This window comes from Aquarana catesbeiana, linkage group LG12 (assembly GCF_042186555.1).
Source record: "Aquarana catesbeiana isolate 2022-GZ linkage group LG12, ASM4218655v1, whole genome shotgun sequence".
NCBI lineage: Eukaryota > Metazoa > Chordata > Amphibia > Anura > Ranidae > Aquarana > Aquarana catesbeiana.
In genome coordinates this window covers 166,443,676-166,469,523 of record NC_133335.1, presented here as the reverse complement: position 1 = coordinate 166,469,523, position 25,848 = coordinate 166,443,676, and the positions used below count along the sequence as shown (strand labels likewise).

The 25,848-nt window shown below is 47.0% G+C and overlaps 1 protein-coding gene across 1 annotated transcript in view; it reads right to left on the bottom strand.

Moving 5' to 3' along the window:
* Positions 1 to 3,071: 3,071 nt before the first annotated feature.
* The window catches only part of LOC141113374 (posterior protein-like), a 30,968-nt gene continuing 8,191 nt past the window's right edge, over positions 3,072 to 25,848 (bottom strand). The window contains exon 2 of the mRNA XM_073606438.1: positions 3,072 to 3,181. Within this exon, the coding sequence (XP_073462539.1) occupies positions 3,072 to 3,181 (110 nt within the window). The remainder of the gene's footprint in view (positions 3,182 to 25,848) is intronic.

The following is a 25,848-nucleotide window of genomic DNA, read 5'->3' as shown; positions in this document are numbered from 1 at the left end:
AGCTTGGTAACCACCCAAAAGGAGATCTAGAGAGAATATCACACATATCCCGGAAAATGTGACCAATTATGGGAAGTCTACTTAGCCTGATAGGAGGGCTACATTTCTGAATTCCTTTGAGGATGGCCCTGATAGCTTGAGCTGAAAATATAGAGGGCCTATTAGGGTCTTCTAACAACATAAAGTGTTGAATGCCAGCCAGATATGTCCTAATAGTACTATGGGCCAGTTTAAGTTGAGAGTGGCAAAAAGCGGTGAAAGTAAGTAGGTACTGGATATTGTAACTGTCTAAGCAAGGAAATCTAGCCTGGAAAGCCTGAAAGACCCTCCAAGCTGTGGCATAGGCCTTCCTGGTATTCAGAGATAAAGAACTGTTAATTAAATTAACCGCTTCAACCCAATGAGAGTCTAATCCATCACCAATTGTTGGAACTGCGGAGAAGGTGTGGCGTAAGCGTCTGCGTCCAGGACCTGCTGAAAAAATAACGGGTAATTAAACCGGGACAAAGCATCGGCCGCTATATTATCTATACCATTAATGAATCTACCATGGATATGAAAATTAAAATGAAGAGATAACCAAATGAGCCTACGCACAAATCTCATGATCAGCAAGGATCTGGATCTGCCACTACTGATAATCTCAGAGATTGCTTGATTATCAGTAGAAAAAACTACTGTCTGACCTGCCCATAGATGCCCCCATACCTGAGCGGCTGCCACTATGGGATACACTTCGAACAAAGCCAAAGTCTCAGTGAACCGAGGAATTGCCAAAACCTCGTCCGACCAAGATCCCGCCATCCAATGAGAACCGAAAATGGCTGCATAGCCCTTGGTGGCTGCTGCGTCTGTGAAAATTTGGGGAGAGGAATTAGACACAGCCAGGATAAACATAGCTACCCCATTCCAATGTTGCAGGAACTCATCCCACATCAGCAGGTCAGCAAGCGCAGAAGAATCCAGGAACACCTGAGCATCAGGGTTGGGGGCCGAAGGCAATAATGCTAACAATCTAGATATAAAAGCTCTCCCCTGGGGGATGATCCTCATCGCAAAATTTAACATACCGAGAAGTGACTGTAATTCCACCCTGGTACAGACTCTGGAGACTGTGAACGCATGAATGCAATCTCTGATTCTCACAAGCTTATCTGTGGGAAGACTGGCCTGCATGGATTGCGAATCCAGCGTAATACCCAGGAACGTGAGTCTGGTAACGGGACCCTCCATCTTATTGACAGACAGCGGTATGTTAAGTGCAGAGAAAAGTGAAGTAAGTTTCCGCAGGTCAGAAGGGACTTGCTCACCACCTTCAATGAGGAGAAAATCGTCTAAATAATGGATCACCTTATGACAATTCTCCCTGTACGTGAGAATCCAGTTAAGGGCCTGAGCAAAAACGTTGAACAACCAAGGGCTACTTCTAGACCCAAATGTAAGCTTGGTGGCAAAATAATAAACCCCTTTCCATTTGATACCATGCCATTGCCAAAGAGACGGCAGAATAGGCAGAAGCTGAAAAGCATCTGCAACATCCGCCTTGGACAACCAAGCTCCTGAGCCCACCTCAATAATGGACTGAATAGCTTGATCCACTGAAGCATATTTGAGAGAAAATTCTTCTGACGGGATCAAAGAGTTGAGGCTAGCAACATGCGAACAATGAGGGGCAGACAAGTCATAAATTAAACGTGGTTTATTTGAAAATTTCCCTCTAACAAGCCCCAGAGGGTTGACCCTCCATACCCGGAAGGGAGGAGAAGTAAAAGGCCCGATGACAAACCCCTTATCAAGTTCTGACTGTAATAGCAAATCTACCGCTTCAGTATCTACAGCAGATGACCTAAGGTTTTTACACTCATAACTATCAGATGGTAAGGAGACAAACCCTGTGTGGAAACCCTCAGTGAAACCCCTAGCCAAAAAATTGCTCCAAGAAGGTGACGGGTGGGCAGCTAAACACTCCTGCAAAAAAAGGAACATTGATACGGCTTAGTCATGACGTTTTATTCTGCTTAAGTGAACAGGCTGACTTGGGGTGAGCCCTGAATCACCCAGTACAGATATGCAGCAACCGGCATTGACTAAAATTGCATACCCCAAGGTTGTAGTTATTGCAAATCTGGGATTTCCCCAGAAAATGAATAGGACGGCCTAACTTGTCCAACGGGGCCGGATGACCTGAGGAAGGGAGCATCATACCTGACCCCCTGGACGTACTGGGTACTGCAGGAACCTCCAAATTGGGGCACCAGTATGCCGTGTGCGATGAAGATTGACAAGAAGCACATACCGGAGACCTGAGCCCGGCGAAATGCCGGCCATACAACTCGGTATACATGTTGCTCCAAACTGTCACCACCTGAAATTGAGCAAAACGGGCCGCAGCTTTAGCGGAAAAAGACCGGTGATAATCATAAAAATTGGAGCCCCATGCTTGTGGCCTAACTCAACCACTGTATACAGGTACAGGTCCAACTCTTCCCTCCTAAGTGGAGTAACAGAGCAGATTACATCTCTGTAGAGACTAAAGGCCAAGACAAACTCAGGGATGGACAACTTGCGACTAAGTCTGTGATCCCTGGTCTTCACTACCACCGAAACATCCCCACAAGCGTAGGACCTATTGTCCGCAACATCATGAGCAGCAATTAATAAGGATGCCAGGTTGACATCCTTCCCTTCAAGAATGTCCTTCCTAATATTAGCCGGAATAAAATGTGCTGGGTTAACAGGGGGGGGTACACAAAATATTACCTGGACCAACCGAAACCGGCCCGGGTACCGAGGAGGACCCAGAATCAGCTAAAGCCACCGGGCAGGCTGCTGCTGTAGTAACCGGACTCGGCTGATTCTCCAAAACCTCCACCCTACTACGCAACTCGTGGCAAGACGTGGCCAGAGAACTAAGGGTAGTGTGGATCTCGGCCAAGGAAGCAGCCACAGTCCGAAGGGTAACTTGCTCCGCACTTGAATCAGCTGTACGAGGGAACAGCAACCTAAAAAGCTGGGCTTTCCAAGCCGATGCTGGGTATGAAATCCCCCTGCGCTGGAGCTCTGCTATGAGTCTAGGAACAGTCCAGGTTCTGAGAGATTGTACGCTGCTGTGTTCCGACCCCCTTGCTGAAGAAGGCGAGATGGAAGCGAAATCCCCAATATCCGCTGCTTGCGACATTATCTGCAAACAACAAATAAACTTGAGAAACCAGAACTAAGACAAGTGACCCAAGACTTACCTGTGAAAATAATGCCGCCTCCCCCCCCCCCCCTCAACCCAACTAGAACCGGACAGAGCATACCGGTCATGGGAATTTAAACCCGTAACCTCAGACCTGAGCCGTGTCAAGCTAGCGTGTAAAAAAAAAAAAAAAAATGAAAATTGAGGTGTATGTATGTGATGCAGATGATGAGATTTGCCACTAAACGAGCCAACAGAAAATGCCCTTCTCAACACTGCATGAACTACCACGTGCCAGGTGACTGCAGTGGAAATGCTGAAATTACCATAAAGATGAGACAGAAAAGCGCGTGAACCTATACCCAAAAAAGACTTGGAAGCAGCACGTGATATGCAAGCAACTAACGTCGAAGAAATATAAGCTGCGTGAAAATAAAATCAAAGATAGAGCAAATAAAGAAGGAAAGTATGAGAGAAAATGTGCATAAGAACGTGAAAACCATGCGATTACACCCGTCACGAGAATGCATACATCGCATGATGCTAACACATGATAGGAAAACATCAGTTCCACCAACAGGAAAAAACCCCAAACGCCAAAAGCAAGACTGACCGTAAATATAAGTTGCACGAAAAACGTATCCTGTATAAAAAAACGAACCTTGCATCAGACAACGAAAATAGCATAAATGCATGCAAATTGCATACAGACACAAAACTTGCATAAGTGAAACGCAAATTACGTAAATGAAACGAAAATTGCATATATGAACAACAGCTTCCCATGAAACGTAATTACATAAATGAAACGAAAATTGCATAAATGGAACAAACATAGCATAAATGAAAAAAGAAAAAAAACGAAAATCCCTCAAATGAACGTAATTGCATAAAATAACGTAAATTGCTTAAAAAACATAAATTGCTTAAATAACGTGAATTGCTTAAATAACGTAAATTGCTTAAATAACGTAAATTGCTTAAAAGAAACGTAGATTGCTTGAAACGTAAACCCTTAAATGAACGTAAATCCCATAAATAAGGTAAATTGCTTAAAAGAAACGTAAAACTTTACCTGAAACGTAATAGCTTAAAATGAAACGTAAATTTGCATGAATAAAACGTAAATTATATGAATGAAACGTACTTGCAAGAAACGAAATAGTACGAACGACACGTATATAGCCTGGACGTAACGTAAAATTGTATAAATGCAACGTACGTAAAAGATAATGTACATGAATAAGCAAAACATGACCCGCTTAAAAATGAAAATAATACCCTATCATACATACCTGAACTGCCAGGGAGACACCAAACAGAATCCTGCCTACTGCAAAGTGGGAAAAACTACTACAGAAGAAAAAATAGCAACGTGAGATTTTTTTTTTTTTCCCAGAATACCAGACACAGCAATTAACAAAAACGTTATGAAGCCAGCTGAACCGAGTGTCCCTGTAACGCTGTCCGTCCTTCACCGCCCCCCTCCAGCCAGCTCCTGAGTCTTCAGACATAAACATGGAAAGCAGACTGCTAACCCCTAACATGATCACCATGCATGCCACAACCACCGCTACCCTTCCCACACAAACCCCCAGTGACACTACCCCGAGTGGGGTAACCGAAAAGGGAAGCCGAGACTCCCCTTACCTGCCCTTCTACCGACTGCGAGTGGACGCCGAGCTGAGACACGAGACCCGTACGAGCTGTTCCGAACCCGGAAGTGATGCCAGCTCCCGGGAATGACGCTGTACGAGCGCCTACGACCACGAAGGACAGAGGCAGAGGCGGGCTGGCTTTATGCAGCCTGACTCCGCCTACAAAAACAGGCTGACCTGCGGTCAGCCTTATACTTGCGTACAGTGCTGCATGATCACGCAATTGCCAATTAAAGTAGCGTAATGCTGAATTGCAAAAAAAAAGGTCTGGTCATGAAGGGGGTAAAACCTTCCAGAGATCAAGTGGTTAAAATGTTAAATGTATAAAAATATGTTAAAAGGTGTAAAAATATTAACACAACAAAAACAAAAACATTTAAATAATAATGGTTAATAAAATAGAGAACAAACAAATTAATTTCTGAAGGAATTTCATATTCCTGATATATGCCTGATGTACCATGTACTTGTTTGAAAAAGTATCCTGTTCTCTTTGTATTGCTTCCTTTATTTGAAATCCCTGGTGTTCCTGCTAGTCCCTCTGCTTTCCTATTAGAAACTGACGACACTAAGCAGGAGAGAACAGCCTGGTCAGCAGGGCCGGTACAAGGCAGGGGCGGAGAGGGCGGATGCCCTGTTCGGTACAATATGCTGGAGGGAGGGGGGTGCAGGTGAAGTGTGGCAGTGTGCTTCACAACTGTGTATGTGTGACTGTACACACTAGCCACCGACGCCGCTAATAGCTATAATCATGGCTGATCCCAGGCAGGTGCCGCGAGCAAGGGCAGAGGGGGGAGGGGCCCTGAAACTGTGCTGCCCCCCTCCTCCCCCCCTCGAGCCGCCGCTGTCAGGAGAGGGCTCTGTTTCCAGCCCTTTCCCCCTCCCTCTTTTTCGGTCAGCACTCAGCAGCGGGGAGAGCGGCTGTGTTTCTGTGTAGAGAGAGCAGGCGCAAGATCTTCTTCCCCCCCTTCCCCTGCTGCTGTACTCGGGGGCGGGGGCGGGGAGCGGCGCCCTCTCCTTCCTATTGGGCAGAAGAAAAAAAAATCGAAAAAGGATCACAAAGGAGGATCATGGGATATGTAGTGCTGAGGACTAGCCCAATTCATTCCTAAGAGGGAAACTGCAGCCCCCAGCATGCCGAACTGAAGGGGAGAGAGAGAGAGAGCCAGGCTATGGATGGCAAGTGACATGTTGCATCTAGTAGGAGGTGACAATGGTAAGTGACACGTGGCATCTAGCAGGAGGTGACAGTGGTGGTAAGTGACACGTGGCATCTGGCAGGAGATGGTGGTAAGTGACACGTGGCATCTGGCAGGAGGTGACAGTGGTAAGTGACACGTGGCATCTGCCAGGAGATGATTGTGGTAAGTGACACGTGGCATCTGGCAGGAGGTGACGGTGGTGGTAAGTGACACGTGGCATCTGGCAGGACATGGTGGTAAGTGACACGTGGCATCTGGCAGGAGGTGACAGTGGTAAGTGACACGTGGCATCTGGCAGGAGATGATTGTGGTAAGTGACACGTGGCATCTGGCAGGAGGTGACAATGGTGACACATGACAGCTGGCAAGAGGTGATGGTGTTGACATCTGGCAGGAGGTGACAGTGGTAAGTGACACGTGGCATCTGGCAGGAGGTGACGGTGGTAAGTGACACATGGCATCTGGCAGGAGGTGACAGTGGTAAGTGACACGTGGCATCTGGCAGAAGGTGATGGTGTTGACATCTGGCAGGAGGTGACAGTGGTAAGTGACAAGTGGCATCTGGCAGGAGGTGAAAGTGGTAAGTGACACGTGGCATCTGGCAGGAGGTGACAGTGGTAAGTGGCATGTGGCATCTGGCAACAGGTGACTATGGCAAGTGACGCGCTGCATCTGGCAGCAGGTGACGATGGCAAGTGACATGTGGAATCTGGCAGAAGGTGACAGTGGTAAATGACACATGGCATCTGGCAGTAGGTGATGGTGTTGACATCTGGCAGAAGGTGACAGTGGTAAGTGACACGTGGCATCTGGCAGGAGGTGACAGTGGTAAGTGACACGTGGCATCTGGCAACAGGTGACGATGGCAAGTGACACGCTGCATCTGGCAGCAGGTGAGGATGGCAAGTGACACGTGACATCTGGCAGGAGGTGACAGTGGTAAGTGACACGTGGCATCTGGCAGGAGGTGACAGTGGTAAGTGACACGTGGCATCTGGCAGGAGGTGACAGTGGTAAGTGACACGTGGCATCTGGCAACAGGTGACAATGGCAAGTGACACGCTGCATCTGGCAGCAGGTGACGATGGCAAGTGACACGTGACATCTGGCAGGAGGTGACAGTGGTAAGTAACACGTGGCATCTGGCAGGAGGTGACAGTGGTAAGTGACATGTTGCATCTGGTAGCAGGTGACAGCGGCAAATGACACATGGCATCTGGCAGCAGGTGACGATGGTAAGTGACCTGTTGCATCTGGCAGCAGGTGACGGTGGTGAATTACACGTGGTATCTAACAGCAGGTGACGTGGCAAGTGACACGTGGCATCTGGCAGCAGGTGAGGGTGGCAAGTGACATGCTACATCTGGCAGCAGGTGACGGTGGTAAGTGACATGTTGCCCTTTGCTGATAAACAATGCAGGACTCTTTACAGAGGAAATGGTCGCTTTTTTTCTTACACCCGGTGGGGGGGGCGCAGTTTGCCATCTTCGCCCTGGGCACCGAATGACCTTGTCCCAGCACTGGTGGTCAGTTATCTAGCTGTGCTTGGAACTCAGTGTTCTCTCTTCAAATGATCAAACTTGTCCTGAAGTGCACCCGCTTGTCAGGAAGGACATGCCAGCACCCAAGATGGCTGCCGAAGATGACCTGTTACCTCTGCCCCTGTCAGAATGCCATTGGTGCACACGCACCCTGTGACAGCTTTTGCCGTCCAAACAGGCTATTTAAACTCAGCCAGTTTCCAGACTCAGTGCTGTCTGCTCTACAGCGTTCCCTGTGTATCCTGCAATTACTTACCTTCCGTTCCTGTTGTGACCCGGCTTGCTTCCTGACGTTCCTGTTTCCTGCCTGCATCCGACCCCGGCTTGTCCTCTACTCCGCACCTGCCTGCTCCTTCTGCCACTCCACTGCCAGTCTGCTGAAGACCCGGCCTGTAATCTGATTCTGCTTCCACTTCAGCCTCTGTTCCTGACGTGCCCGTTTGTGTATGACCCGGCCTGCCTGTACCTGCCTTCTCTTCAGCCTCGAGGGTGCCACCATCCCTTCTGCTGCACCTGCACTTCTGCCTGTGAGGACCGGTTGTCTACTCGCTCCAGCTACCTGCCTACCACTGCTCTGGGATTCCTACAGACACCTCTACAGCCTGGCTGAGTGCTCCGATCCAGCTCCAGGTTCAGAGATCCCGCCAGGCACTCGTGCGACTCTGCATCTCGGTGCTTCCTGTCAGCTCTATCAGGGGCTCCAAGTCAGAGTTCTAAGAGAGGCCATCCTCTCATATCAGGCTCCATCACCAGGTACATGACAGTAGCAGGCAGCCATGTCTGAGCCTGTGCGAGGACCCTCTCCTATGGAGGAACTCTGCCAACGCCTAGCCAGATTAACACAAGCTGTAAAGGACTTACAACAGGGTTATACCCAGCTAGAATGCCAAATGCAGACCTTGTCTGCCCCTGCTCCTACTCAAGCACCTTCCACTTCTGGGATGCCAGCAGCTTCTGCAGTTGTTATGCTACCACCTGAACCCAGAATCCCAACTCCTGAAATTTTCCACGGAGAACGCAACAAGTTCAGAGCCTTCCACAACGCATGCAAACTCTATTTTGCGCTACAACCACAAACCTTCTCCCTGGAAGCCACCAAGGTCGGGTTTGTCATTTCCTAGTTTCAGGGGGAACCACAGGCCTGGGATCACTGGCTCCTTGAACAAAAGGCCACATCTCTTACGGACTTAGCCTCTTTTTTTGGAGCCATGGCTCAGTTATATGAAGACCCCCAGCAAGCCGCTACTGCGGAAGCTGCCCTTTACACGCTTCAGCAGGGTCACAGGGCCGTGGAGGACTATGTTTCAGAATTCAGGCACTGGAGTTCCGACACCAGCTGGAACGATGCTGCCCTGCGTTACCAGTTCCGTATGGGCCTTTCTGATCATCTCAAGGACGAGCTAGCACGAACAGGTGTCCCCTCCACCTTGGAGACACTTATAAATTTGTCAATCCAGATTGACCGTCGCCTAAGGGAATGTAGGTCGGAACGAGCCACCGACCAGTCACGTCCAGTATGGATGCTTCCACGAGTGTCTGGTTCTTTCAATCCCGCTTCACCTGCTCCTGCCGCATCCGCTTCAGACACACCTGAACCCATGAAGCTTGGCCTCCTCTGCCCTTCTCTGACTACAGAAGAACACCAGCGCAGACGCCAGCTAAATCTTTGCCTGTACTGTGGAGGATAAGGACATTATGTAAGGTCTTGCCCGGTCAAAATCTGCAAGTGCCTCTCAGTTACAGTGGGGCAAAAAAGTATTTAGTCAGCCACCAATAGTGCAAGTTCTCCCACTTAAAAAGATGAGAGAGGTCTGTAATTGTCGTCATAGGTATACCTCAACCTTGAGAGACAAAATGTGGAAACAAATCCAGACAATCACATTGTCTGATTTTTGAAAGAATTTATTTGCAAATTATGGTGGAAAATAAGTATTTGGTCAATATCAAAAGTTCATCTCAATACTTTGTTATATATCCTTTATTGGCAATGACAGAGGTCAAACGTTTTCTGTAAGTCTTCACAAGGTTGTCACACACTGTTGCTGGTATGTTGGCCCATTCCTCCATGCAGATCTCCTCTAGAACAGTGATGTTTTGGGGCTGTCGCTGGGCAACACGGACTTTCAACTCCCTCCAAAGGTTTTCTATGGGGTTGAGATCTGGAGACTGGCTAGGCCACTCCAGGACCTTGAAATGCTTCTTACGAAGCCACTCCTTCTTTGCCCGGGCAGTGTGTTTGGGATCATTGTCATGCTGAAAGACCAGCCACGATTCATCTTTAATGACCTTGCTGATGGGAGGAGGTTTGCACTCAAAATCTCACAATACATGGCCCGATTCATTCTTTCATGTACACGGATCAGTCGTCCTGTTCCCTTTGCAAAGAAACAGCCCCAAAGCATGATGTTGCCACCCTCATGCTTCACAGTAGGTACGGTGTTCTTTGGTTGCAAATCAGCATTCTCTCTCCTCCAAACATGAGGAATTGTGTTTCTACCAAACAGTTCTACTTTGGTTTCATCTGACCATATGACATTCTCCTAATACTCTTCTGGATCATCCAAATGCTCTCTAGCAAACCTCAGACGGGCCCGGACATGTACTGGCTTAAACAGGGGGACACGTCTGGCACTGCAGGATCTGAGTCCCTTGCGGCGTAGTTTGTTACTGATGGTAGCCTTTGTTACGTTGGTCCCAGCTCTCTGCAGGTCATTCACTAGGTCCCCCCGTGTGGTTCTGGGATTTTTGCTCACCATTCTTGTGATCATTTTGACCCCACGGAGTGAGATCTTGCATGAAGCCCCAGATCGAGGGAGATTATCAGTGGTCTTGTATGTCTTCCATTTTCTAATTATTGCTCCCACAGTTGATTTATTCACACCAAGCTGCTTGCCTATTGCAGATTCAGTCTTCCCAGCCTGGTGCAGGTCTACAATTTTGTTTCTGGTGTCCTTCGACAGCTCTTTGGTCTTCACCATAGTGGAGTTTGGAGTGTGACTGTTTGAGGTTGTGGACAGGTGTCTTTTATACTGATAACAAGTTCAAACAGGTGCCATTAATACAGGTAATGAGTGGAGGACAGAGGAGCCTCTTAAAGAAGAAGCTACAGGTCTGTGAGAGCCAGAAATCTTGCTTGTTTGTAGGTGACCAAATACTTATTTTCCACCATAATTTGCAAATAAATTCTTTCAAAAATCAGACAATGCGATTGTCTGGATTAGTTTCCACATTTTGTCTCTCATAGTTGAGGTATACCTATGATGACAATTACAGGCCTCTCTCATCTTTTTAAGTGGGAGAACTTGCACAATTGGTGGTGGACTAAATACTTTTTTGCCCCACTGTACATCCTCTTCTCCTCCATCTCTACCCAATCACTCTGCTCATCTTGTTCTTCTCATTTTGTTACAGCTCCCAGGAGGAACTATCCAGACCCCCGCTATAATTAACTCTGGAGCTTGCAGCTGTTTCATAGATTTAGCTTTTGCTGCCAAACGTCACATTACTCTACTACCCAAGGCTCAGAGACTTTCTGTACATCTGGCAGACGCATCCACCATTAAATCTGGATTGGTTACTCACAAAACCATCCCGTTATCTACCACCATTGCCGAGAACCATCAAGAGCTTCTACGCCTTCCCCTCTGTTCTCAATCATTCTGGGTATGCCTTGGTTAAAAGCTCATAACCCTCACATTAACTGGGTTACAGAAGAAATCAAGTTTCTTTCCCCCTATTGCCTTCAGTATTGCTGGCAAGAGAATCATCAGGACCAATCTCCCCTGCTGTGCATCGATTTGGAGCCTGAAGCCTGCCAAGTGGTTCCAGTAGCATATCACGACTTTCTGGACGTTTTCAGCAAAAAAGGGGGCAGAAACGCTTCCTCCTCATAGGGCTTATGACTGTCCAATTGAGCTCCTAGCTGGGGTTGAAGTTCCTTTTGGCAGGATCTTTCTGAATCTGAACTTGTTGCTGTGAAAAACTACATTGATGACAACCTTAAAAAGGGGTTCATTCACCCCTCCACGTCTCCTGCCGGTGCGGGGATCTTCTTTGTAGAAAAAAAAAGGACCACTCATTACGGCCCTGTGTGGACTACCGTGAACTTAATAAGGTCACTGTAAAAAAAAACTTTACCCTCTTCCACTTGTGCCTGAATTATTCCAGCGACTCGGTACGGCCACTATTTTCACAAAATTGGATCTTCAGGGTGCTTATAACTTGGTTCGTATACGAGAGGGGGATGAATGGAAGACGGCGTTTCGCACACGGTTTGGGCATTTCGAATACCTCATAATGCCCTTTGGACTTTGCAATGCCCCCGCTACTTTTGAGCACTTCATCAACGATGTCTTCTGAGATTTCCTGGATCTGTTTGTTGTTGTTTATCTTGATGATATACTAATCTTCTCTCCTTCTCTAGATCACCATCGTAGTCATGTCAAGAATGTACTGAGTACATGAGTCGCCTACGACAACACAGACTTTATGCAAAACCAGAGAAATGTGTATTTGAATGCCAAAGCATCCAATTCCTGAGTTTAATCATTTCCACCGAAGGCATCCAGATGGATCCCCAGAAGGTTACGGCCATCCTGGATTGGCCTGCTCCCAGTGATAAGAAGGGTGTCCAACGTTTTGTGGGGTTTGCAAATTTTTATCGAAAATTCATCAAATTTTTCTGCAAACATATCCCCCATTACAAGTTTAACCAAACAAGGTACAAGATTCTCTTGGTTTCCGGAAGCTCAGAAAGCTTTTGACACCCTAAAGACACTTTTCACATCTGCATCTGTCCTGAAACACCCTGACCCAGCCCTGCCCTACGTCTTGGAAGTAGACGCCTCAGAAACAGCGGTCGGAGCAATATTATCTCAGAGGCAGGGTGCTAAGGCTCTACTGCATCCAGTTGCTTTTTTTTCCCGCAAGCTGTCAAATGCTGAAAGGAACTACGATGTCGGGGACCGTGAACTTTTGGCCATCAAAGCCGCTCTGGAGGAATGGAGGTACCTGCTAGAGTGGGGCCGCACACCCAATCTTGATCTATACCGATCATAAGAACCTCGAGTATTTAAGAACAGCAAAAAGATTGAAACCTTGACAAGCCAGATGGGCACTATTCTTTTCTAGATTCACTTTTCACTTAACGTTCAAGCCCGGATCCAAGATTATAAAACCCGACGCGCTATCACGCATGTTCAGCAAGTCTGAAGAGATCTCATCTCCGGATACCCTTCTATCCCCTGGCAACTTCCTTTTACTTCAAGGAGAGTTAATAAAACAAATTAAACAAACTCTAGTAAGGAACCCTTCACCAGCCGGGGTTTCTCTACTGGCAAAGGATGGGCTACTTTGGCACGAAGACAAGGTCTTTGTGCCGGAAGACCTCCGAATGGCCATCCTGGGTCGATGCCATGATCATATGCTGGCAGGTCACTTTGGCATTGGTACGACAACTGAATTAGTACAACAGACATTTTGGTGGCCTGGGGTGGAAAAAGATTGTAGGAAATATGTGGAATCTTGCACCACTTGCATCCGCAATAAAACCAGCAGATCCAGGGCCTGGGGTCTGCTAAAACCTTTACCTGTCCCCAGAAGACCTTGGAAGATGATCTCAATAGATTTTATTGTAGAACTTCCCCCATCTGAGGGCTACAATACCATTTTTGTAGTGGTCGATAGGCTATCTAAGATGGCACACTTCCTGCCCATGAAGGGCACACCATCTGCTTGAGAAACAGCTCAAACCTTTGTCAAGGAGATTGTAAGGCTTCACCGGATTCTGGCCAATTTTGTGTTCGACCGTGGGGTGCAGTTTACATCCAGATTCTGGAGAGCCTTATGTGATTCACTCGGGATTGAACTTTCATTTTCTTCTGCATATCACCCACAAACGAAAGGGCAGACAGAGAGGACTAATGAAACCCTCGAACAGTACCTGCGATGTTTCTCCTCATTTTCTCAAGACGATTGGGCATCTCTGCTTCTCCTGGCCAAGTTTTCTTATAACAATTCAGTACACTCTGCTACAAAACAATCTCCATTTTTTGCAAACGACGGTTTCCACCCTTCCTTTTTGTCTAATACAGTTCCAGATTCCCCTGTACCAGCTGTTTCCGAAACTATAAATTTCTTCAACGCCAATAACAAACTGCTACAGGAAACAATGGCCAAGACACAGGCATACAATAAGGAAGTTTTTGACAGGTAAAGAAGGGGAGAATTCATCTTGAACCCTGGTGACCAAGTGTGGCTAGCAAATACTAATTTGAAACTGGCCTGTCACTCAAAGAAACTGGGCCCTAAATTTATAGGACCATTTCCGGTAAAGAGACGGATCAATGAGGTTGCGTATGAATTAGAGTTGCCCGAAACAATCTTAGACTGCAGGAAGAGAAGAAATCAGATCCAGTTCCTGATAAAATGGAAAGGGTATGGGCCAGAGGAAAACTCCTGGGAACCTGAAGGTAAAATCCATGCCCAAAATTTGGTTCAAGCTTTTAAGAACTCCCATCCTGACTAGTGGGCCAAGCTGGGCATCCAAAGGCTGCCCTTTGGGGGGGGGGGGAGCAGTGTCAGGAAGGGCATGCCATTACCCAAGATGGCTGCCAAAGAAGATGACCTGTTACCTCTGCCCCTGTCAGAATGCCATGGTGCACACGCACCCTGTGACAGCTTTTGCCGCCCAAACAGGCTATATAAACTCAGCCAGTTTCCAGAGTCAGTGCTGTCTGCTCTACAGCGTTCCCTGTGTATCCTGCAATTACTTACCTGACTTCCGTTCCTGTTGTGACCCGGCTTGCTTCTTGACATTCCTCTTTCCTGCCTGCATCCGACCCCAGCTTGTCCTCTACTCCGTATCTGCCTGCTCCTTCTGCCACTCCACTGCCAGTCTGCTGACGACCCGGCCTCTAATCTGATTCTGCTTTCACTTCAGCCTATGTTCCTGACGTGCCCGTTTGTGTATGACCCAGCCTGCCTGTACCTGCCTTCTCTTCAGCCTCAAGGGTGCCACCATCCCTTCTGCTGCACCTGCACTTCTGCCTGTGGGGACCGGTTGTCTATTCACTCCAGCTACCTGCCTACCACTGCTCTGGGATTTCTACAGACACCTCTACAGCCTGGCCGAGTGCTCCGATCCAGCTCCAGGTTCAGCGATCCCGCCAGGCACTCGTGCAACTCTGCATCTCGGTGCTTCCTGTCAGCTCTATCAGGGGCTCCAAGTCAGAGTTGTAAGAGAGGCCGTCCTCTGCATATCAGGCTCCATCACTAGGTACGTGACACTGTTGCACAGCCAATCACTGGAAAGCTCAGTGTGCTGCTGCTTCCCATCCTTCCCCTGCTTCCCCTCCCCCCCAGCTCGTATGCAGCTGAGAACAGAGGGAATGTGATCACTTATAAAAGAGGGGAAAGGTATTTATAATGTTTTATATATATATATATATATATATATATATATACAGTGCTGTGTCTTGGCCTAGGCCAACAAGGCCCAGGCCTAGGGCGGCACTGTGCGGGGCCCTCTTCCCGCACAGCAGGGCCACCATCTGGGGAGTACAGCTTAGCAGTGCGGGTGCGGAGGGGGCTAGAAAGTAAAGTAAGAACTGTCAAGCCGCCCCTCCGTAAAGCTGTAAATCTGTCTCTGATTGGCCCTCTGCTGTGGCCAATCATGGGGAGGAAAACAGCGGTCAGGAAGCTGGGCGGCGGCACAGCGAAACCAATTAGAGCCGCTCTCTCTCTTCTCCCTTCAGCTGACAGAAAGGGGAGGGGGGGCGAGCGGGGGGAGTTCTCTGGCAAATGGATCAGCAGCGCTGTGACAGGGAGAGGAGAGATGCGGGCTGTCTGTGTATCTCCCCCGCTCGCCCCCCCTCCTCTTTCTGTCAGCTGAAGGGAGAAGAGAGAGAGAGCGGCTCTAATTAGTTTCACCATGCCGCCGCCCAGCTTCCTGACTGCTGTTTTCATCCCCATGATTGGCCACAGCAGAGGGCCAATCAGAAGACTCTGGGGGGCATCATGGGAAAATAGTCCCTGAAGAATGGCGGCCCTGTGTGTCAACAGACATGCTACAGCCCCCAGCATGCATGCACTCTGCTGAGGGGGGGGGTGTTAGAAGAGAAAAAGAGGGAGCCACGCTGTACCCGCACCACCAGGGAGCCACGCTGTACCCGCACCACCAGAGAGCCACGCTGTACCCGCACCACCAGAGGGCCACGCTGTACCCGCACCACCAGAGAGCCACGCTGTACCCGCACCACCAGAGGGCCACGCTGTACCCGCACCACCAGAGAGCCACGCTGTACCCGCACCACCAGAGAGCCACGCTGTACCCGCACCACCAGAGAGCCACGAGGTACCCACACCACCAGAGAGCCACGCTGTACCCGCACCACCAGAGAGCCACGAGGTACCCACACCACCAGAGAGCCACGAGGTACCCACACCACCAGAGAGCCACGCTGTACCCGCACCACCAGAGAGCCACGCTGTACCCGCACCACCAGAGAGATCCACGCTGTACCCGCACCACCAGAGAGAGCCACGCTGTACCCGCACCACCAGAGAGAGCCACGCTGTACCCGCACCACCAGAGAGAGCCACGCTGTACCCGCACCGCCAGAGAGAGCCACGCTGTACCCGCACCACCAGAGAGAGCCACGCTGTACCCGCACCGCCAGAGAGAGCCACGCTGTACCCGCACCGCCAGAGAGAGCCACGCTGTACCCGCACCACCAGAGAGAGCCATGCTGTACCCGCACCACCAGAGAGAGCCACGCTGTACCCGCACCACCAGAGAGAGCCACGCTGTACCCGCACCACCAGAGAGAGCCACGCTGTACCCGCACCACCAGAGAGAGCCACGCTGTACCCGCACCACCAGAGAGCCACGCTGTACCCGCACCACCAGAGAGCCACGCTGTACCCGCACCACCAGAGAGCCACGCTGTACCCGCACCACCAGAGAGCCACGCTGTACCCGCACCACCAGAGAGGGAGCCACACTGTTCCTGCACCACCAAAGAGAGAGCCACGCTGTACCCGCACCACCAGAGGGGGAGAAAGATAAAGCCACTGCCAGGGTACAGACATGCTACACTACTGACCAGAGTCCGCCTGGGCAACCCAGAGTGAGCGAACGTCCAGCTGGAGGGATCACTGTTGCGGTTTCATTGGGTCTGGTAAGAGAGCCTGTTGGCCATTATCCATTACTGTTCCCAGGGACTGAGCCATTAGGAAGTGCCTAACCTGATATCCTCTAGGCCTTGTTGACCGCCACAATGAGCTCCAACGCTGGGCCTCCAGTCCAAAAATTAAGGGGGGGGACACAATTTTTACAGCTCCAGGTGACACCAAACCTAGTGACGCCACTGTCCCGAAGCCCACAACAAGTTCCGGCACTGAGCTTCGGTAACTGGCAGCCAGAGTGCGCTAGCGTGGGCACCCAGGAAATCTGCCACCTGGGGTCCCACAAGCGGCGATCGGCTTTCCGTAGCAGCCGCCACCTCTCTCCCCACTGTCAGCCACACACACTCCTCGGCTCCTCCTCCTTCTCGGCTCCAATGTTCTAGTGTACACAGCCAGGAGAAGGAGCCACAGAGGAGGGACACGACTTCAGTGCAAGAGCCGCGCTGCCGGTCTGAGGTCTGTGTATAGTTTACAGTGGAGGGGGACACAGTAACCGGGAAGGGGGGCAGATAACAGATGCACACATGGATGAGGGGAAGGGGGGTAAGGGGATATGTGCTGGGTGCTTTGGGAGGGGAGAGGATATGTGCTAGTGAGGGGGGTCTGATCCTCCCCTCCCAAAGCAACTAGCACATATCCCCTTACCCCCCAAATGAAAAGATGCCACATGCCTCTCTGTCCTCTTCCCGCGGCGTCCCTCTGTCCTCCTCCAATGAAGATGACAGGGCGGATCTTTAAAAGAAAGGGGTGTGGCCTTGACAGGAAGGGGTGGGGCATATTTAAATTAGGGGGTGCGCAAGCTCAGTCAGGCCTAGGGCAGCACAAAACCTAAATACACCACTGTGTATATATATATATATATATATATATATATATATATATATATACACACAAATGTGTTGCCTTTCATTTTTATTTTACATTGACTGGGTTGTTTTTACAAAGTGAGGGTTTACATACAGAATGCTTTAAGCTGGCTGTACACTGTTAAAGAGGAACTTCAGCCTTTCCCCTCCCCCTTGATATTTGTTTCTCCCTGCTTACATGATACTGTGTTCTGCACGGTAAGGATATTCCCCTAGCCAGTTGATCCAGCGTTGAGGTGCTGGGATCTCTTCTCTGAAGTTTCTGCATGGGTCTGGCACCGCCATGTTTCCTCCTAACAGCTTCCGGCTTTTCAGGGTATAGGTGCACTAGGCCCGCCCCCCCCCCTCCTTACTGAATGGGACTGCAGCGGTCATGCATCCTAGGAGGCACCAGGGCATTGGTGTCATTTGTCTATGCGAATGCTAGAAAATAGGGAGGGGATTCAATATCTGGCACCCTCCCGGGGCGGATCCTATATCTCAGCTCCCCCATCGGGCCAGGCCCTTCCTCTGCAAAAATGGCGCCGGCCTGAGTAGTGGCATCACTGGGGTTGGTGTCACCTAGTGCAGTAAAATATGGTGTCGTGCCTGCCACCTATTTTCGGGGCAGTAGGCATTAGGGGTTTACTTCAGCAACAATGTTTAGGTCGGTGGTACATGCCAAGTAACATGTACATGAATGGCAAGACCAAGGTTTCCCAGCAGGTCATTGCCCAAAGCTTCACACTGCTTCAGCCAGCTTGCCTTCTTCCCATACTGCATCCTGGTGCCATGCACATGATGTAAAGTATGCATATGCTCCCTGGCCATCCACATGATGTAAAACAAAAATGTGATTCATCATACCAGGCCACCTTCTTCCATTGCTCCACAGTCAAGTTCTGATGCTCACGTGTCCATTGTACATTGTAGGTGTTTTTGGCTGTGGACACAGGTCAGCATGGGAACCCTCACTGATCTGTTGCTACATACCCCCAAGCATTTTTGTTCTGTCTGCCTTAATTATGTTTAATAAAAATATCAAAAAGTTGTGAAACTTTATATAGTTAAATTGTTGGGCTAAAGTTAGTTGCTGGCTTCACTGTATTCAGTGGAGCAGTGATCTATTGTTTTTAGAGTGCAAATACAATAATATTATTAAACCACAATATTGTTGAAGTGTAGATCAACAGTGATAGTGTATATAAAGTGCATATAGTCCATATATGACATCAAAATGGTGACTATAAATGAATGTGAACTGGTTGTCTGTAGATAATCCACCATCGTAAGGAAATAGGCTTACCAGACAGGTTGAACCCAACATGGCGTATGCCTGATGAGTCAACCAAGCTTTTGGTGTAACACACCCAAGGAGGTCACTCACATTTTAGAAGACAATAAAAGCAGAGGGCTATGCTGATGCCACTGCGTTGCTTTAATTTTATCCAAATGCTTTTAATATCTTCTCAAATGTGAGTGACCATTTTAGCTTTTTTAATAAATGTTTTACATCTAAACGGAATCACACTATGTGGCCCAATTTTTTCTCCTTTTGCCATATGTCACACTGAGAGGAACTGCTCACGAATTCCGGTTGCTATTCATATGGTGGATACTCACTGATGTCACAATCGTCATGGATCCACATCCAATTCGGTCTAGATTAGATCGTGGTTGCTGTACCTCCTTGGGTGTGTTACACCAAAAGCTTGGTTGACTCATCAGGCATATGCCTTGTTGGGTTTAACCTGTCTGGTAAGCCTCTTTCCTTATGGTGGTGGATTATCTACAGACGACCAGTTCACATTCATTTATAGTCACCATTTTGATGTCATATATGGATTTTATGCACTTTATATACACTATCACTGTTAATTTACACTTCAACAATATTGTGGTTTAATAATATTATTGTATTTGCACTTATATATACCCTAATTTCTCATTGGGATATCTTCACTGTTTTTTTCATTGCATTAGCGCTGCACTATACTATTTTATTTGGTTTACTTTTTCACAGGCTATCTGATGTGCTACTATTTTTTGTTTAAGACAGCGCGGTTTCTTTCACATTTTTTATACACACGATCTATTGTTTTTGTCTGGTCACCGTTTTCTAAGCTGGGTGCTTGATTTTCCTACATGCATCTGGGAGAAGCTTCCAGAATATAGGGCAGGGAGAATCAAATATTCAGTTATGAATATTTATCATGCCTCAGCCAATCCCTGGAAGGGGGCATCCAGAAGGTGGCTGAGGTAATAAATGCTTGAGAGGCCTGGCTAGAGGGTGTTCATAATCAGGTGGGAGGGTCGCTCTTCTCCTGGGGCTGCTGCCCCTGGGAGACAGATTGACTTCACTGAAGAATTAGTTTGGGCCTTGGCAGGTGCAGGGCTGAGATTGTTAAAGGATTTTTGCTGGAGGGCACTGCCCTGAAGTTCTGGTCTGGAGAACGATCTTTTGTCTCCCTCACTGAAGAACTACCTGTGGAAGCTGGGTGGCAGACAGATCATAAGACATAGTGAGTGAGACCTGGGTTTGGGACTTTTATGCGTGCTTGATACTCTAATGCCGTGTACATACGAGCGGACTTTACAGCAGATTTTGCCCGGCGGACAGGATTTCGTCAGACAATTCGATCGTGTGTGGGCTCCAGCGGACTTTGTTTTCTCAAAAGTTGGACGGACTTAGATTTGAAACATATTTTAATTCTATCCGTCGAACTTGAGTCCGGTCGAAAAATCCGCTCGTCTGTATGCTAGTTCGACGGACAAAAAGCCGCTAGGGCCGCTATTGGCTACTGGCTATGAACTTCCTTGTTTTAGTCTGTCGTACATCATCACATACGAATTAGACGGACTTTGGTGGATTGTGTGTAGGCAAGTCCGTTCATTCGGAAAGTCCGTCATCAAGTCCGCCGAAAAGTCCGCCGGGCAAAGTCTGCCGTAAAGTCCGCTCGTGTGTACGCGGCATCAGGATTTGCACTAAGTCTGTCCTTTTATTGATTCTAATATCATTTGGAGTATCCTGAACCTTGCTCTGAACCCCATTTCTGTTTCAGCAATGAATTCTAAAAAGACATCACATGGACTAAGCAGGTATTGTCAGTGTGCATGCCTCTGTGCTAGAAAGGGAGAACCTGGGCCATCCTCAGTGACCCCTCTGGGGATGAGCGTTACATATATACTGTGTAGTGGACAGAATGAAATTGAAATACCCTTTAGTCACCCTCCCAACCTCATTATCCACACAGTTACAAATTCTGTTCAGTCAGGAGTATAATTTAAATATGAGTTTTTGGATTGGTTTTGTGCTCAACAGATCTTAACCAGAAGACAAAACTCAAAATGAATGCGGAGCTAAACTTACCTTTCCGTAAATGGTCCCTGTCCCTGTCTCCAGCATCTTCTGAGTGCCAGTCCCTGGGCTTCTTCATTGGCCATTTGCAGTATGATGTAACACCTGCACATGTACTAGAGTCAGCCATCTGGGCACACAGGGACCATGCCACCAATGTAAGCTAAGCTGCACATGCGCATCTCAGTTTAAATGTCAGAGAACGTTGCAAACAGACAAGTAGGTGTATTTTATCACAGGATCGACATTACCTGTCTCTACTACAATAAAGTCCTGCCTACTCACAGTTTGTGACAGTAAAACTTTAGTTCCATTTTAAGTCAAAAACAAAACTTAATATACAACATATGTCATGGTTGCATTAGTTCTCTTTTCCCTTTTACCCTGGAGATCATGCCATGCTATGGTCAGGGGCACAGATAAGGGGTACCACCACTCCTCCTGTATGGGGCCCCAAGCCAGCAGGGGAGTCGGGCAGCAGGGGGAATCGGATGTGGACAGGGAGGATAAAATGGCTTAGCAGGGGGGCATATGCTTAGACCAATCCCCTGTTTGCATCTCTGTGCACCAACTGAAAGCCGGAGGGAGGGGGAGAAGAAGCTGGATTTCATATGCTGCTGAGAGAGCCATACAGGGGATCAGCTCCAATCATTGCTCCTCAACACACTGATCACCCTCCCTGTGCACCATCCTCTTCCCCTTGCTGCCCGGGCCCCCCATGTGTCCCCCACCCCCAGTGCTGCTGGCTTCCTTCCTCTCCTTCCTGTGAGCAGCTGCAAGCACACAATGGGATCATTCAGGACGGACGGTGGGGGAAAGGGTTGCTAAATATGTCATATTTATCGGCCCCTTCTTTTCCTGAATGAACACAATGAGTAATCAGTACAGATCACTAACTGTTCATTCATAACTGAAGCATAGTAAACTGTGTTCATTGTGCTTCGTTTTTTTTGATAAACAGGAGCCTCTGTACAGAGCGACTTCTGTTCATTCACTGTCCAGTGCAGCTGGGGCTGCAGAAAAATGGACCAAGGAATTTATAAAAAAAAAAAAATGTAATAAAAAAAAAATTAAAAAAAATTATAAAAAAGTTTACTAGGTTTCTCTGACCCATACCGTGTGAATGAGTGGTTTGTTTGTGCAGCTGGAGCTGCCTGTTACTCTAGTAGGATACAGCAGCTGTACAAACACAGCCTCAGGTACAAATTTTTTTTTTTGCACAAACTTTATTTGAAGTGTACTAAATGTACACTTCATTCATGGCACTGTACAGCAGCATGATGATCTGTGCTGCCATACAGTGCAATGTAATTCTGGTGCACAGTGATAAAATGCAGAATGTCTGCGCTTTATCGCAGGATGTTGCAGCGTGGCCCTAGGTTGCTTTGCTGTGTGAATGGGACACATAAGAAACCATTGTTTCCTGTATGTCCTTGCAATGCAGTAAAATGTCTGTCACTGCACACTGTGTGAATTCAGCGCTAGGTTGTATTATTCAGTTAGTTTAAGGATTTCTATATACATAGTTTTCATGAAACACAAACTTTTATACTTTTACCTGTTATACTTTAGCTGTTGGATAATGTACCTTTAAAAAATATATATAAAAATGTATCAGTAATAAACCTGTTGGCCAGCATCTAGAATCAAAATGCTATTTTATGGCATGTATGATATATTACAGCTATCGTGAACAGTTATAGTGTTATTGCTGTTATGTAAACCAATGACAGGTTTTGTTTATATGCAGTACTTTTTCTGTAAAAGGGTCAAAAGAAATCTGAGCACTACTAATTAAAAAAAAAAAATAGAAGTCTGTATAAAGAAGTGATATAATTTAAGATAAGTAGAATTACTGTATTGAATGCAAATAAGGAAAGCACTATATTTGTCCAGACTTATAATAAAGCAAGTATTGATTTGAAAGGATACATGTTCCTGGCTCACAGTTTACTTACTAATCTGGTAATACTGTTTGTATAGAGTGCTGTTTCCAGAGAACAAGGTGGCGTTGTGTATTTGTGTGCATGTAGGTGTGCACCTGCAAAGGCTCTGACCTTGATTGTGTCCTTGGGGACATTGACAAACGTCTCCTGAGTGTCACTCTTTCTACATCATTACCTAAGCAAACTAGATTTTACCACTTATCACCAGCACTTAAAATAATCCTGGCAGAGATGGCAGGAAATGGAATTAACACCTCAGCCTGTGTTTCCAAACATATTAACCACTTTACAAAAGAAGTACATGGAAAGAAATGGGGACATGAACATGAAAAAGATCATGTTCCCCTCATTTCCCAACTGTACCATGAGAAAATATGATTTTTAGTGGGGCTGTTTTAACAGTCCCACTATTGTTGTTCGTTTTTTTATTTGTTAATTTTAATTTAATTCCGTACGTTTTTTGGCTCTGTGTAACTTCTGCATACTTTCAGCTATTAAAACCATTCAACTTTTAAAATGTTCAGCTCTTTCAGCTAATGATGGGACTTTTTCAACTTTTTTTTCTACTATTTATTCTTTTTAAAATATTAAGCTTTTTTTAACATTGAAGTGAATGAGAGCATGCTTCAAATCAATAAAATATTCTTCCACTCCCAAAAGTTTCAGCTCCTTCATACTTTCACCTACAGACACCAAACAAACTTTAAAATGTTCACAAAATATTCAGCTATCTGGCTATATCTTTTCAGTTTGATATCTTTAACAGTTTTTGTGAAAAAGCTGTTTAAGTTTAGTGATCATTTCAGGAAATGTTATTGATTAAACAGAGTGTCTATTGGGCTGCTTAGATTTGATGATGTCATACCTAGAGCACAGAGCCTTAAAAAAATTATCTTAGTTCCTTCTCTATAAATTGCTCTCATGCCCACAAGATCTACTTGTCATACACAATTTATACATCAAAACGTAGGTATTTTTGTCTAGTTTCAGGCAATGTGCTTTTTTTGTGATACACCTTTTACCAGGGGCGTTGCTAGGTCTACAAAAGATCCGGGGCTAGAGCCCATAGCAACGTAGTAAAAAAAGTCGTATAGGCTTGGGCGGGCATACACATGTATATAATATATGTGTGTGTGTGTATATATATCCCCAGAGATTCCCCCCATACATCAGGGTCCCCAGCGAGACCCCCTTACATTAGGATCTCCGGAGATCCTCCCCCTTGCATCAGGGTTCCCAGAGAGCCTCCCCCTTGCATCAGGGTTCCCAGAGAGCCTCCCCCTTAAATCAGGGTCCCCAGAGAGCCTCCCCCTTAAATCAGGGTCCCCAGAGGTGCCCTAGTTCTTGTATCTGTTCCAGCTTACCTTGGAGGTTTTGATTTTCCCATTTACCTTCCTTGTTCTCTTGTTACATTCCCGGTAACTTAAAATAGAAATCCAACAGACTTGGGAATGCAACTAAATAGACCTCACCCACCAGAGTCCCAGGGAGGTATAAGAAACCGGTAGATGGTTTATTTCTTCAACTACTATGAGATACTGAAATATCAATTTTGGGTAGACTAAACCTGAACCAAACAATCTGCCAGTAATTTTAAGGGTAAGCCCAAAATGTATCTAAACACAAGAACAAAAAAGTAATATATTGCAGCTTACCAGTCCTTAGATGGGGCATCTGATATAATTTCTTTGTTTTGTAATTTTATTCCATTCTTCTCACCGGGTAACACACTTCCTGTCCTAGGGTGAAAACACTCACTGTACTGCAGGGGCGGCCCGTGCATTAAGGGCGCACGGGTGCCGCCCCCTCTATCCTCGCCACCCCCCTCTATGAATAATGGATAGATTCATGCATAGCATGAGTCTATCCATGGCTGCCGCTGCCAACCCCTATTCAGGCGTCTGGCCCCTTTTCGGATGCCGGGCTCCTGAATTACAGTGGCAGGGGTGTTTTTTTTTTAAGCACCTGAGTAGAGCCACAGGCTCTAATAGGCTTCAAAATAGGATGGACTCGGAGCGTAGAGCATTGCACTCGGAGTCCACCCATATGTGTTAGAATGGCAAATGAATATTTGCTTTTCTAACACCAAATTGCCTTTCCGCCAATCAGGAAGTGTGGGTCTGTTACCAATTTCCCGATTGGCTGAAAGGTTAGCGATCCTATTGGACGCCTAGGAGGAGGGGAGACACACGGCAGAAGCCGCCGTGATCTCAGAAGGGAAGAGGACATGGAAGACGCTATAATATGCCTGCTACAGCCTGTCCCCCTGCCCGATAATCCCTGATGTGCCCACCAATCAGGTAAGTGCCGGTGGAATGTCATTGGCAGAGATGAGTGTATGCCTTTATGATCCATTTACCAAAAGCCAGCCATTATGGACTGTAATCCATGCTTTAAACCAGTGGTGGTCAACTTCAAAATCATAGCAGCTGACAGGCAAGGGGAAGCATTTAGGACAGACAATTAGGGTCTTTTCCCTCATAAAAACTCTGCCTGCCAATGTTTTTTTTTTTATATTGAGTTTAATACAGCCTTAACCACTTGACCTCTGGAAGGTTTTACCCCCTTTATGACCAGGGCATTTTTTGCTATTCAGCACTGTGCTTCTTTAACTGGCAATTGCTCAATTGTGCAACACTGCAAATAAATATCATTTAATTTATATCATTTTTTTCACACAAATAGAGCTTTCTTTTGGTGGTATTTAATCACATCTGGGTTTTTATTTTTGCTATATAGTCAAAAAACTACCCCAAATTTTGAAAAAAAAACAAGTTTTTCTTAGTTTCTTACATAGTTGGTCAGGTTGAAAAAAGACACAAATCCATCAAGTTCAACCAAGAAAAAAAAATACAATCCCATATACACAAACCTATACTCACAGTTGATCCAGAGGAAGGTGAAAAACCCCAGCAAAGCATGTTTCAATTT